We start from the raw sequence: 12,321 nt of genomic DNA on the forward strand, positions 1-12,321 counted from the left end.
TTCTATTCAATAACACGTCTTTTGGCAGACATTGAAATGGGATTTTTAAGTGATCAAATAAGGACATTAGCTATATTTTCCATGTAATTTGTAGTATTTTTCTAAGAGCTATTTGGTCGAGCTTTGAAAAACACCACATTTTTTCACACTTTGTGACTCCACATGTGTTCTCTTCCAGCTGTTAAATCACTTGCACTGTTCATCAGTGGTTAACGTTAGAATTCATGCAAATCCAGTATAATTGAACTGGTTTGATGTGCTGTTTTCTTCCCCCCCCTCCTATGCAGGATGATAAAGACCTGGTTCCGGAGTTTGTGATTTCGGAGGGGCTCACGTGTCTCATTAAAGTCGGAGCCGAGGCGGATCAGAACTACCAGAATTACATCCTGAGAGGCAAGATCTGTTAATGTCCCGGGACAGACAGCTAGCATTGTGAAACACAGCACGTCAAAAACAGCTAGCATTGTGAAACACAACACTTCAAACACAGCTACCATTGTGAAACACAACACTTCAAACACAGCTAGCATTGTGAAACACAACACTTCAAACACAGCTAGCATTGTGAAACACAACACTTCAAACACAGCTAGCATTGTGAAACACAACACTTCAAACACAGCTAGCATTCTGAAACACAACACTTCAAACACAGCTAGCATTGTGAAACCCAGCACTTCAAACACAGCTAGCATTGTGAAACCCAGCACTTCAAACACAGCTAGCATTGTGAAACACAACACTTCAAACACAGCTAGCATTGTGAAACACAACACTTCAAACACAGCTAGCATTGTGAAACCCAGCACTTCAAACACAGCTAGCATTGTGAAACACAATACTTCAAACACAACTAGCATTGTGAAACCCAGCACTTCAAACACAGCTAGCATTGTGAAACACAGCACTTCAAACACAACTAGCATTGTGAAACACAGCACATCAAACACGGCTAGCATTGTGAAACACAACACTTCAAACACAACTAGCATTGTGAAACCCAGCACTTCAAACACAGCTAGCATTGTGAAACACAGCACTTCAAACACAGCTACCATTGTGAAACACAACACTTCAAACACAGCTACCATTGTGAAACACAACACTTCAAACACAACTAGCATTGTGAAACCCAGCACTTCAAACACTGGCAAACTGTGTGCTGCTGGGGGAAACGAAAGGGACAGCAATCCAAGGCTGGCGATGCCGTTTATAAAGTTATCTGTTTAATATGTCAGTGTTTTTTATAAAGGGCACAGTAGAACATGTGTAAGACACACACGCAACCATGCACGTGCTCGTGCTCACACACGCAACCACGCATGCACGTGCTCAAAACACACGCACGTGCTCAAAACACACGCACGTGCTCGCACGCGCACAATAAAACCACTTTTAAAGTTCTTGAACCAAATAGTTATAAGAGGAAAGAGGTTTGCTTGGTGCATTTTTGGGGAATTTATATAATAAAATCATTTTGATTCACATACTTTTTTTTTTCTACAAAGGAAATCTTTTCACAGCAGTGGCTATAGTTTCTATAAACAGTCATTGTATTACTGACCCGTCCCAACCTTGAACTCTTTGATTTGAGAATGTTGAAAAGGTTTTGATATTAATGATGGGCAGCAGTGTGGAGTAGTGGTTAGGGCTCTGGACTCTTGACCGGAGGGTTGTGGGTTCAATCCCCAGTGGGGGACACTGCTGCTGTACCCTTGAGCAAGGTACTTTACCTAGATTGCTCCAGTAAAAACCCAACTGTATAAATGGGTAATTGTATGTAAAAATAATGTGATTTCTGTATAATGTGAAATAATGTATAATGTGATATCTTGTTACAATTGTAAGTCGCCCTGGATAAGGGTGTCTGCTAAGAAATAAATAAATAATAATAATAATAATAATAATAATGATAGTAATGCTAATGATGATGATGCTGATCTCCTGGTGTATTGACAGCTCTCAGATCATTGATAGTAATGCTAATGATGATGATGCTGATCTCGTGGTGTGTTGACAGCTCTCAGTCAGATCATGCTCTTCGTGGATGGAATGAATGGCGTTATCAACCACAGTGAGACAGTCCAGTGGCTTTACACGCTCACTGGCAGCATGGTGAGTTGTATTGCAGACTAGCAGGGCAATTCTGTAACGCAGGTCATCTAGGCACGGAGACCGAGGGCTTACTGACCATTGCCACACTGGAAGATGCACACTAATCACACGCACAGTGAAAGGCAGTGGGGCTGGCTATTGCAAAGCTTGTTACTGCAAAGTGTAAATGACTCCCTGATTTCAAAAGAGAACAAAATTACCTTTCAAATTCCAAAATGAGAAATAAATACCTTGAATGATTTCAAGTGCCTTACATGATACACCTGATGAGGATGCCATTACCCTCCCCCCCCATATATAAAGTAATGGAATTTAGTTTTTTTAAATGTTAAATTAAATATATATTTATTATGTGTCCAAAACAATTTTTTTTCAGCATTTTGTACATTAACAGCCCTGTACCACAGAGACAGAGAGAGTTCCTGCCAGGATAGCTGCACCAGAGCTCGGACTCTGGGGGCTTCTGGCTCGTATTTCTTTCCTTTCTCCTATCGTGGCTGCGATCTGTCTGTTCTTTTTCGTTTCTGCAATAAATTACCGGGTCTTATGTGGCTCTCTATTGACACCTGCTGGAAGGGAAGCGGTATTCCTCCCCATCTGTCTCCTGTCCTGGACTTGATCCCAGCTCAGGGGTTACTCATGCTTTGTTCAGCCTCTTTCTGTTTCTCACTCTCTCTCTCACTCCCCGTCAGCACCGGCTGGTTGTGAAGACTGCTCTGAAGCTGCTCATTGTGTTTGTGGAGTACACTGAGTCCAATGCTCAGCTTCTCATTCAGGCTGTCAACACGGTCGACGGGAAGAGAGGTGAGTCTGTCTGTATTCTCAGTAGGATTTTAAAGTGCTGCACGCCACGCTCCCACGTTTTACGTGAATGAATTATGAATGTACACTGATTGGTGTTGACCTGTAGCAACATTTTTTCTTCTTTTTTTTTTGATCATCCCTAACTTTACAATCTTAAACTCTGGTGTAATTGTGTATTCCTTTTTATTTATTTATTTATTTATTTATTTATTTATTTATTTATTTTTAGAAAGTCAAGTATTAAATTTTTCATAGATATGGGGCTAGATTCTCAAAGCTGTTTACTCCAGAACGTCATTAGCATGATATTTTCACAAAGTACTAACACAGCCAAGAAAGTTATAAACAGGAATAAACAACTCTGACATCTGATGCTGGGGCTTGTGTGTAGTCTTGAGTTTTCAGAGATTCATTCTAGAATTGTAAATGCTGCTCCCGATGCCAATAACGATTTGGAATAAGTATCTTTGAGGGTCTAGCCCACGTTGTCTTTTTCATTGTGGTTTGTTGTACAGACACCAAGCCGTGGTCCTGTCTAATTGAAATACTGGAAGAGAAGAATGGAGCCGATGTGGAGCTGCTTGTATTCACAATGACACTAATAAACAAGGTATTGCAATCATTGAGAGACGGGCTCGACCGAGGGGAGTCGTACATGACCTTTGCAACGTGCTGACCTGTTTGCAATGCATGCAATGATGTTGATTTTAAGGGTTTTCATATGAAGACTGCTAATGAGTGTATTATGGATTGATGTTTATAAGTTCCACTACACTGATGGAGCGAGTGCATTACTTTGCAGCCATAGATTTCTCTACTCATTTGGTTGGACTCAATCTTGCCCCTGGTTTTAAGAGTGATGTTCAATCTGTAAACTCAAGATTTTTAAGTTTGCTAGTTGCTACTGGTTGCTACTGTAATGCTAGTTGCTACTAATGACTTTAAAATATTACTTCCTGTTAAATTAAGTCATCATCAATTTCAATAACTATTTCTTTTCATTACCGCTTTATTCGCATGAAGCGTCGTCTGTCATAAAGATTGTCCGTTCTCCTATTGTTTCTGGGAAATCGCTTGAGTCAGATGATTTGTGTGAAGAAAAACGATTCACACCGTCCTCCAAAAACCTGTCTTTTAATTCTCAGACTGCAAATCATAAGCAGATAATTCTGGGATCATCCCAAACGTAACATTGTCTTCCCCGACCCTCTCAGAGCGAATGATACATCCCTGATTTGGAAATAATGTAGCTTCCTCCCGACACTTGCCAACAGTTTGATGTTTGGGACTCTGTAAAGATCGCGTTCCCTTTTATTGAATGTTTTTCTTTTTCACTGGCTGCTATCAGCAGTAATGTTTCACCTCTGCCTGCCTAGCTGTCTCCTGCCCGCTTTGCTTCAGGGTGCATTTTTCATGTTGTTATTATTATTATTATTATTATTATTATTATTATTATTATTATTATTATTATTATTATTATTATTATTTATTTCTTAGCAGACGCCCTTATCCAGGGCGACTTACAATCGTAAGCAAATACATTTCAAGTGTTACAATACAAGTTGTTGTATTGTAACACTTGAAATGTTGCATCTCATGTGCCTCGTTTGTCCAGCCTTTTTTTTTTTCCTTCCAGTGCATTCTTACACTTTATATTATAATCTCCCTAACCCTTTACCAGCCCTTCATATCCTCCTGCTTATCACTTTGTACTGTTGGCCTATCGCTGTGCCTTTCACAAACCCTTTGTGTACCAAACTTTCAGCAAAGGCTTTCTTCTGGGTTGAAAACACATTGGAGGGCTGATGGTGTGTATTCCAAAGCAAACAGTGAGCGTTTTAAATCTGCCAGAAATCTGCCATTTCCTTTTGACATGTGACCCCCAAGCAAGTATATCTGTGAAAGTGGGCAATACCTCGCCGCGTTTCAGGAAGGGCCTGATGCCTGCTGTTGATTTATAAGGGCTTAAAAATGCTCTTGTTTCCAACCCAGTGGTCAGCCCTGTGCTTGTGTCCAGTCCTGAGCTGCTTCAATCTGATGTACCGTACCTCCCTTGTCTACCGGAGCCTGTTTAAAATCATAGCGCTTGTGACGCATGCAGCTTTTCCTGTTGCTAAAAGTGCCGCACAGGTGCTGTAAATCAGTGCATCAAATCCTGAATCTTAGTTGTTTTCCATGATGTTCTGTTGGAGGCAAAGCCGCAGAATTTTACATAACTTTGGCTTTTTTTTTTTTAAGGAGATCTCAGTTGGGTGATGAATGTAGAAATGATTATCCACTTATATGTAAAGTTTATTGATCACCAGTCCCTGGCTGATGCACACTATCAATAGCTAGTTAATATTCAAAAGCAAATACGATAAACCTGCCTTTCCTACAGAAGCCTTTGCTCCAGGTTACAGTTATAACTTTTTCTAAAAACTGAAACAAATTGGATCCCTTATAAGCAGAATTGGTAAATGCAGGTTTTCACATTTTGCCATAATAATAACAGCATTAAACCCCACTCATGATGTGTTTTTTTTTTTTTTTTTTTTTTTTTTTTTTTTATCAAAGCAAACTTTGTTGCTCTTACAGAACAAGTAAAAACAGCTGTGCTTGTATTGTTGGAGCTCCTTAAGTTCACCTCCTGAGTTATTCATTGGAAGCTTTTGAATATCAATGTTTTTTTTTTTTTTTTTTTTTTTTAATAAACAGATGTAAACTTGGAACACTGGAGTAAAAGTGAATGTGACCCAGCTGTTGTGATATTTATGACAGGTGCCTTGTCCAGTATATTAGACTGTGCTGCAGTGCTCCACACATAGACAGGATCCTTCGAAGGTGCCCAGCAGTGCTGTCTGTGTGTGTCTGATCCGCTCTCTCTCTCTTCCTGTGTTCAGACACTGGCAGCTCTCCCAGACCAGGACTCGTTCTATGATCTTACTGACTGTCTGGAAACACAAGGCATGGAGACCATCATCCACAGACACATGAACAACAAAGGAACCGATTCAGACCTGAAGCACCAGTTCACTTTATATGAGGTAGGAGCGTGCGCTGCATTTTCACACTGAGACACTCCCCAGCATGGGTCTTTCAGCTCCAGTCAATCAGGAGCATTCATATGTTGTCTTCTGTTGTGGGCAGTAAGGTTTCAGGTTATTGCGTAAAAGAGTGCTTGAATATGAAATCATTTCTATTTGAGGAATATGCATTTGAAGATTTTCTCATTCCATTAAAAAAATGAACCTTATGGGGGGAAAAGAGTTTGAAAAGCTCTGTATCGCTCGACTATTGCCCCACAGAAGGATCACTATTGCGACAGACAGTCCTCAAATAGGGACATGCATTGGAGATTGTTTTTTTGTAATTGTTTGCAATGTGATTTCTTATTGTTATGTTGTAAGAGCACTGATTCAGAGATTCATCCTATATTGCACTGTGGTGATTCAGGGTGCAGGACAGACACAGATCATTTGTATGGAGGAGTTTTGCTGACATCTCGCTAGATTCATTTTTTCCAAGGACTTTGATGGTCGCTGTTAGGTTACACTGCAGGACATTGACTTGATCCTAGGTCTAGACGTGCGGTTCCAGCAGGCTAAATGAATGTTGATACTTGCCATCAATGTAACTGTGCATGCACTACATACAGAGAGACCTGTGAGGTGCCATTGCTCAGATCTGGAATACATCATGCAAGCTTTCTAAATGTATCCCAGCACCAAGTAATCCATCATCACTGCGTTTAATTATAAATCAATTCCCAGTTTCAGTTCACTTTCCCTTGTAATCAATTCCAACACATCATTGATCAACATTGCAATTAACAGAGTTCTGTTACAATGAGCTTTCACCATGGCAACAAGTGACTTAAACTAAATTGGCTTCAAATGAAAGCAGATGAACAATCGCAACAATTATTAAATTATTAATTCCCTAAAATATCAATACCAATGGGGGGTGGGTTATACTGTAGAAGGACCTTCTCCTGAGTGAAGCTGAACTCTATATAGAACAGAACAGTGACTCGACCCGCGTTATTCCAGTCATAGTTGCTGGATTGCCAGCTCCCTTTGTCTGACTCCTCCTGGGTTTCAACACACAGTTGAGTCACCATGCCGTGTGTGTGTTCTCATCTGAGAGACGCCTGAAGAGGGCTGTGTCACTTCTGCACACACGTGGAGGAGGAGGGGGGGTGGGTCTGGCCAAGACTTTCAGTATTGGTAAGATAAACACCCGTCCGGGAACCTTCTTAAAGACCGCAGACTGATGTAGTGGAGAAGCACAGCTGATCCTGTTGCTTTCCAAAAAAAGTTTGACGAGTGTAACTGACCATTTTAATACTCTTTACTGTTTATTTGCATAGCTTTGTCAGAGGGCTAATTCTGTCTCTCTCTCTCTCTATTTATTCTGTGAGTCTCAATAGAGATGTTCAAGGCGTTTTTGCTAATCTTTGGCAAGGGAGCGTGTTAAATAATTGCAGTTGGTAACACTTAGATGAGCGCTTAGCTATCCTTTGAACAGTCTATCTTTGTAATCTCTGCGTCTAAGAGGCTGTTGGAGGTTATTAAGAAAAATTGGTGGCCCTAAAAACCAAATTCAATAAGACTCTGAATTTCAGGACAGAGTCACACGTAAAACCCTTTTGAAGCTGTTTGTATCGCATGCAGAAACTTGCAAACAATTTTAAAGGGGAAGTCTTATTCTGCTTGTACTTAAATTCTACCTTAAAAAAAAAAAAAAAAGATGTTAGCACATGAGAATACATGTCTGAAACAGTGATGTCCTGCAATAAACTTTGTGTCCTTCACACAATGCTTTCTTTATTTTTGATGTTTCTGATGTTTCATTCTTGTTCTAATTCAAATTTCACTCATGGTATTTTATTGTATTGTGCGGACCTAGCTTATATGTGAAGACAAATCCACTGACATTGTGTATGTGGTTGGTAAATATGCTACATGAAAGCAACGCAGAGTAGTGACACTGCAGGAGACAGTGTGTTGAGTGCACGAAACCACATGGGAAGTGGCTACATTAATCAGCTAGGCTTGGGACATTATATTCGGCTGGCTGTTTAGAGTACGTGCATCTACGCGCTTCCTCCAAGATGGCCTACTTCCTGTTTCCACCCACCGTTGAGTCGACCCGTCTATGGGGAAGTGTACTACCAACCTAACACAGCGCCCTTTCTGGTTGGGAGGTTTACAGCGTTGATTCTTTCCCTCTTTATCACAGGAGAGTAGACCGATGACTAACAGATGGGGATCTCAAGGAGATTAAAGCGTTAGGAGTATTTTTGCTTTCACATAGTTTTTGTCCTACTCACTGAATGTTCTGTGAAAAAGTCCACTTCATTTCCAGTAAATGGTGCATTAATGCGTCAGTTATTCCTGAAGTAGTGATGGTGAGATACAGTACTGCTGTCAACAGCATTTTGTGCAAAAAAACCAAAACAAAACAAAAACAGTTTTCTAGTGCATTCTTAATGCATTCTGTTTAAAATATCTTGTATCTGATAATTGATACATAATATGCACTTTTATATTAAAAAATATACAGTATATTGTAATCAATTTTATTATTTAGCCAGGGACATTTGGGCGATTTGCCATCTGAATTTATTTCTTAGCATGTGGTGTGCAATAGGAATGCAGTTTACAGATATAGAACCTAGACTGAGTCCGTGGGTCCCTTAGTTTGATTGATTTGCAAGTACAGTAACTCGAATCTGATTTAATTTGGTGTTTGTAAATGGCCATGTTTGAAATGGTATAGGTGTGGTTTGTTTGTCAGGCCCTGCATTAAGTTTGCTCGTGCTCTTCACCCCGTTTCTCTGCAGAATGCCTTGAGGTTTGAGGACGGCGAGCTGGACAGGGCCCTGCCCAACGTGCGGAGGGACCGAAGGAAGTTGGCGCCGAGCGTTGAAGAAGGACGGAAGAGCAGGCGAACTTCTGGACAGAACATGACGGAGGCGACGTTCGCCTCCACAACCCCGTCCTCCTGTGCCTCCCCCAGCCCCACCCTGGAGAGCAGCCTGCCCAGTCTGAACCGCTCCCACAGGACCCCCCTGCCCAGCAACAGGGCTTCCAGCTCCCAGGACATGGGATCCCAGAGCTTATCTCCCGCTGTCCCTCCAGACTCCAGGTCTCCCACCGCAGCCAGCAACGGCATTCATTTCGCTGCCACAGAGTTCCAGCAGAGCGAGGGGACCCCCAGCACGTGAGTATTGCACAGCACAGCACAGCACAGCACAGCACAATTTCCGGGCTCAGTACAGCTGTATGGAAATAAAAATGTCAGCACCCTGGATGAGAGGAAAATTTGCTTCCAGTCGTCTTTCAAAATGTAGTTAATAGCCATTAATTGGTACTCGGTGTAAAGGTGAGGGAAGGACAGCTTTTCTTGTTTTGAAATCAACACATCAATGAATGGATTTATTTAATACCTGTCAATTTAAATCGGCACACACACACACACACACGATGCAAAGGGAAGGGGTATTTTTAATAATGTTTTTATTTATATGACTCACCGCTGTGATTACGGTAATTGCTGTTCTTGTGCAGATAAGAAATTCATCTCTGGGGGGAAAAAAATAAATATGAAGAAATCTGTTTATTTTTCTATTCCTGGAAAAGTTTACAAGAACAAACTGTCAGGTTTGGGGAATTTTTCATTTCAGCTCATCTGTCTGTCCCTCTCCAGAGTCTAGATACGCTACATGTAAATGTTGTAACTCTGAGGAATTCTGTGTTCCCACACAATACCATCTTATTCCTGAATAATCCGAATTCGGTCATCACTTCTGAACTTGGTAAAGCACACTCGTTCTTTGTTGCTTTCACAATAGGAGTCAGTCCGGAACCAAATCAATGTATATTCTGTAAACTATACATATGAAAATTCATAAAGACTGATGACTGTTTTTAATAGTGCATTACATTCAATTGATTTGCCAGTATTTCAATTGATTTGCCAGTAAGTCGTCTTGGATAAAGGCATCTGCTAAATTAACAAATAATAATACTTATGGCATGGTTGTGTCTGTGCAAGGTGATTGTACTGTAGCTAGCTGCCCCTCTTGTTTAAGCGAGTGCTTTCATGATGTTTTGAGTGCTTGTATCAACAGCAGCCCCTGCACCGCTGGCCTGTGAGATCCTTGAGTAATGCTGACAGATTGGGGACCGCTTTAAATGCTTGCTCTGGAAAAGCATGTATATCAAAAGCTCAGAGCAGCCAGAAAAACAACACATGTGGGGGAAACAAATCAAGGTGGACAGAGCTATGTAATACATTTGCCATGTAACTTTCCATATGTGGTAAAAAAAAAACCTGTGCGTTTCTCACACTGCGTCTGCTGGAGCATGCTGCTTGAGAAGCTGTTCAGACATGCAGTATAATTAGGAAGAGCTGCACAAACTAGAGGATCCTTCTCAATAAAATTAATTTCGTTTTTAAGTATTAGAAACAGACCCCTTGGAATGTACAGATCCGGGGGGCTTTACAGTGTTACAGTGCAATGGACTATAATCTGCATTCTTCACCCATCTTTCCAACTTGCTCTGCCCTACACACTTCCAGAACAACATTCAGTTGTTGGGTTTTTTTTGTGCTAGTGATATCGATGGGAAACTGTATCTGTATCTAATCTTACTGTCTAAGGAGTCTGCTGCATTGGTAATAAATAATGCATCTCTAGAATGACAGTGCTAGCAACCCTGTCCCAGGGGCTGTGTGACTGGCAGATGTTGTACACTAGAGTTTCTGCAGAGGCACTGCTTGACTGTATTAATGAATCTGATTGGAGACACGTGTGTGCCAGACAGGTTTTTGCACACTCAGATTTACGGTCACAGGATGTGTCTGTTGAAAGTAGCTTGTTTATCAGCTGTTTGTGTAGTTATGGGAGTTGAGCTGGGGAGCGATACAGCTGTAATTCTGCTGGCAAGTCCAGTGTGGTCTGGATTAACTGCACACAAGCAGCCGTTAGCAGGACCGAGGGGCATGTAACCTTTGACAGGCCATGAGATCCTCTGTCGTGGGACAGTCCTCCTTGTTTTGACCTATTGTCCCTCGTTAGCTGGAGTGATATAACATAGGAGTGTAGGAATGTCCCTCCTTTTTTTTCAATGTTTGGATTTTATAATGGAGTTGATTGGAAACACTGTATTTCCTACTAAAAAACAGTTTGGCAGCTCTGGGCCTTGAACTGTATGCTGTATAAGGCAATAGCGTACCAGGAAATCCATAGCCATGCAGCACTCTGATGGAAATAAGTTTGCATAGCAGTTGGGTCCATTCCAGGTTCTATATACCTAGTTTTATGATCTTAAATGGGTTGATTAAGCTCAGAAATAATTGTACTGAATATTATAGCTTTTATGGTATAATATCTGTGCTGTTTCTAGTGTTTGAGAGGCACAGCTATACCCCAAAGCTGTATCAATCAATCTCTAGGTGCTTGTAGGGGTGTGCTTCAAACACAAGTGATCATCCCACACAGTTTATACAGGGCTGTGACGGTTCAGTAAGGTCTTTTGCAACGAGGATTACTCAGACCACGTCAATGCAGCAAGCTTTAGGGCATCTCTTTAACACAGTCCAGCACAGGGCTGAAAGAATAAACCTGCTGACTAGGTTTGTAGTGTTTTTCTCTAGAACAGATTTCCATAGTTAATGAGGGCTGAATTACATGAAAAATATACATATAGCGCCTTTGTAATTATATAGTATTGCTAAAGAGTGATGCGAATGGAGGTGTGCGTTGAAAGGGTGGATCTGATTTAAATGAACAAACCTAAATGAAATTGCAACAGTAGCTAAAACAACCCCAAGCAAACGAGAAGTAATGCGAACAAGCGTTGTGAACACTGGAGAGACAGTAACCTGTGTTCTGTATCCCTGTTCTTCTTCTTCTTCTTATTCCTTAACATCTCCCTTGAGGAAGCTGTGAAACATTCTCCAGGCTTTCAATCAGCCGGTGCAGAAAACAAACACCAAACTGCATCCCTCAGAAACCTTCAAGCACAAAGCAGCTAGCACAACCCCAGCCTGCTCTTAAGAGTTGATCCTCTGCATTCTTTGGTTTTAAGGAATTAATTCAATAATGCTTTGGGCTAGCGTGTTCTGCGGACAGACAATTCTGCTCAATTTTATCTTTTAAGAAAAAAAAAACAATAATAATTGGCACGCACTTGGATGGTTATCAGTTTGCTAACTGAAGCTGTGGTTGAGATTTATTATTTTAGTTTTAAATAATAAATATTATGGCCTTCTGGCATGACACAGTTAATGCAGGGTATCTCCGGGCTGGCTTACATGCAACTGGGGTATTTCCTGAACATGGTTGAGCTTCCGGGATCTCAGAGTGTCTGGTTTTCAAAGCTTGTCAACCTCTGAAACCTGTACTTCAAA

The 12,321-nt window shown here is 41.1% G+C and overlaps 1 protein-coding gene across 3 annotated transcripts in view; it reads left to right on the top strand.

The window, feature by feature from the left end:
* The window catches only part of LOC117425592 (FH1/FH2 domain-containing protein 1-like), a 56,027-nt gene that overhangs the window by 23,073 nt on the left and 20,633 nt on the right, over positions 1–12,321 (top strand). For all 3 annotated transcript variants that reach the window (XM_034042642.3, XM_034042643.3, XM_058993897.1), the window contains exons 5-10: positions 288–393; positions 2,021–2,115; positions 2,808–2,919; positions 3,435–3,529; positions 5,802–5,945; positions 8,747–9,126. In XM_034042642.3, coding sequence (XP_033898533.3) covers positions 288–393; positions 2,021–2,115; positions 2,808–2,919; positions 3,435–3,529; positions 5,802–5,945; positions 8,747–9,126 — 932 coding nt within the window. The remainder of the gene's footprint in view (positions 1–287; positions 394–2,020; positions 2,116–2,807; positions 2,920–3,434; positions 3,530–5,801; positions 5,946–8,746; positions 9,127–12,321) is intronic.

This window comes from Acipenser ruthenus, chromosome 20 (genome assembly GCF_902713425.1).
Source record: "Acipenser ruthenus chromosome 20, fAciRut3.2 maternal haplotype, whole genome shotgun sequence".
In the NCBI taxonomy this organism is placed as follows: domain Eukaryota; kingdom Metazoa; phylum Chordata; class Actinopteri; order Acipenseriformes; family Acipenseridae; genus Acipenser; species Acipenser ruthenus.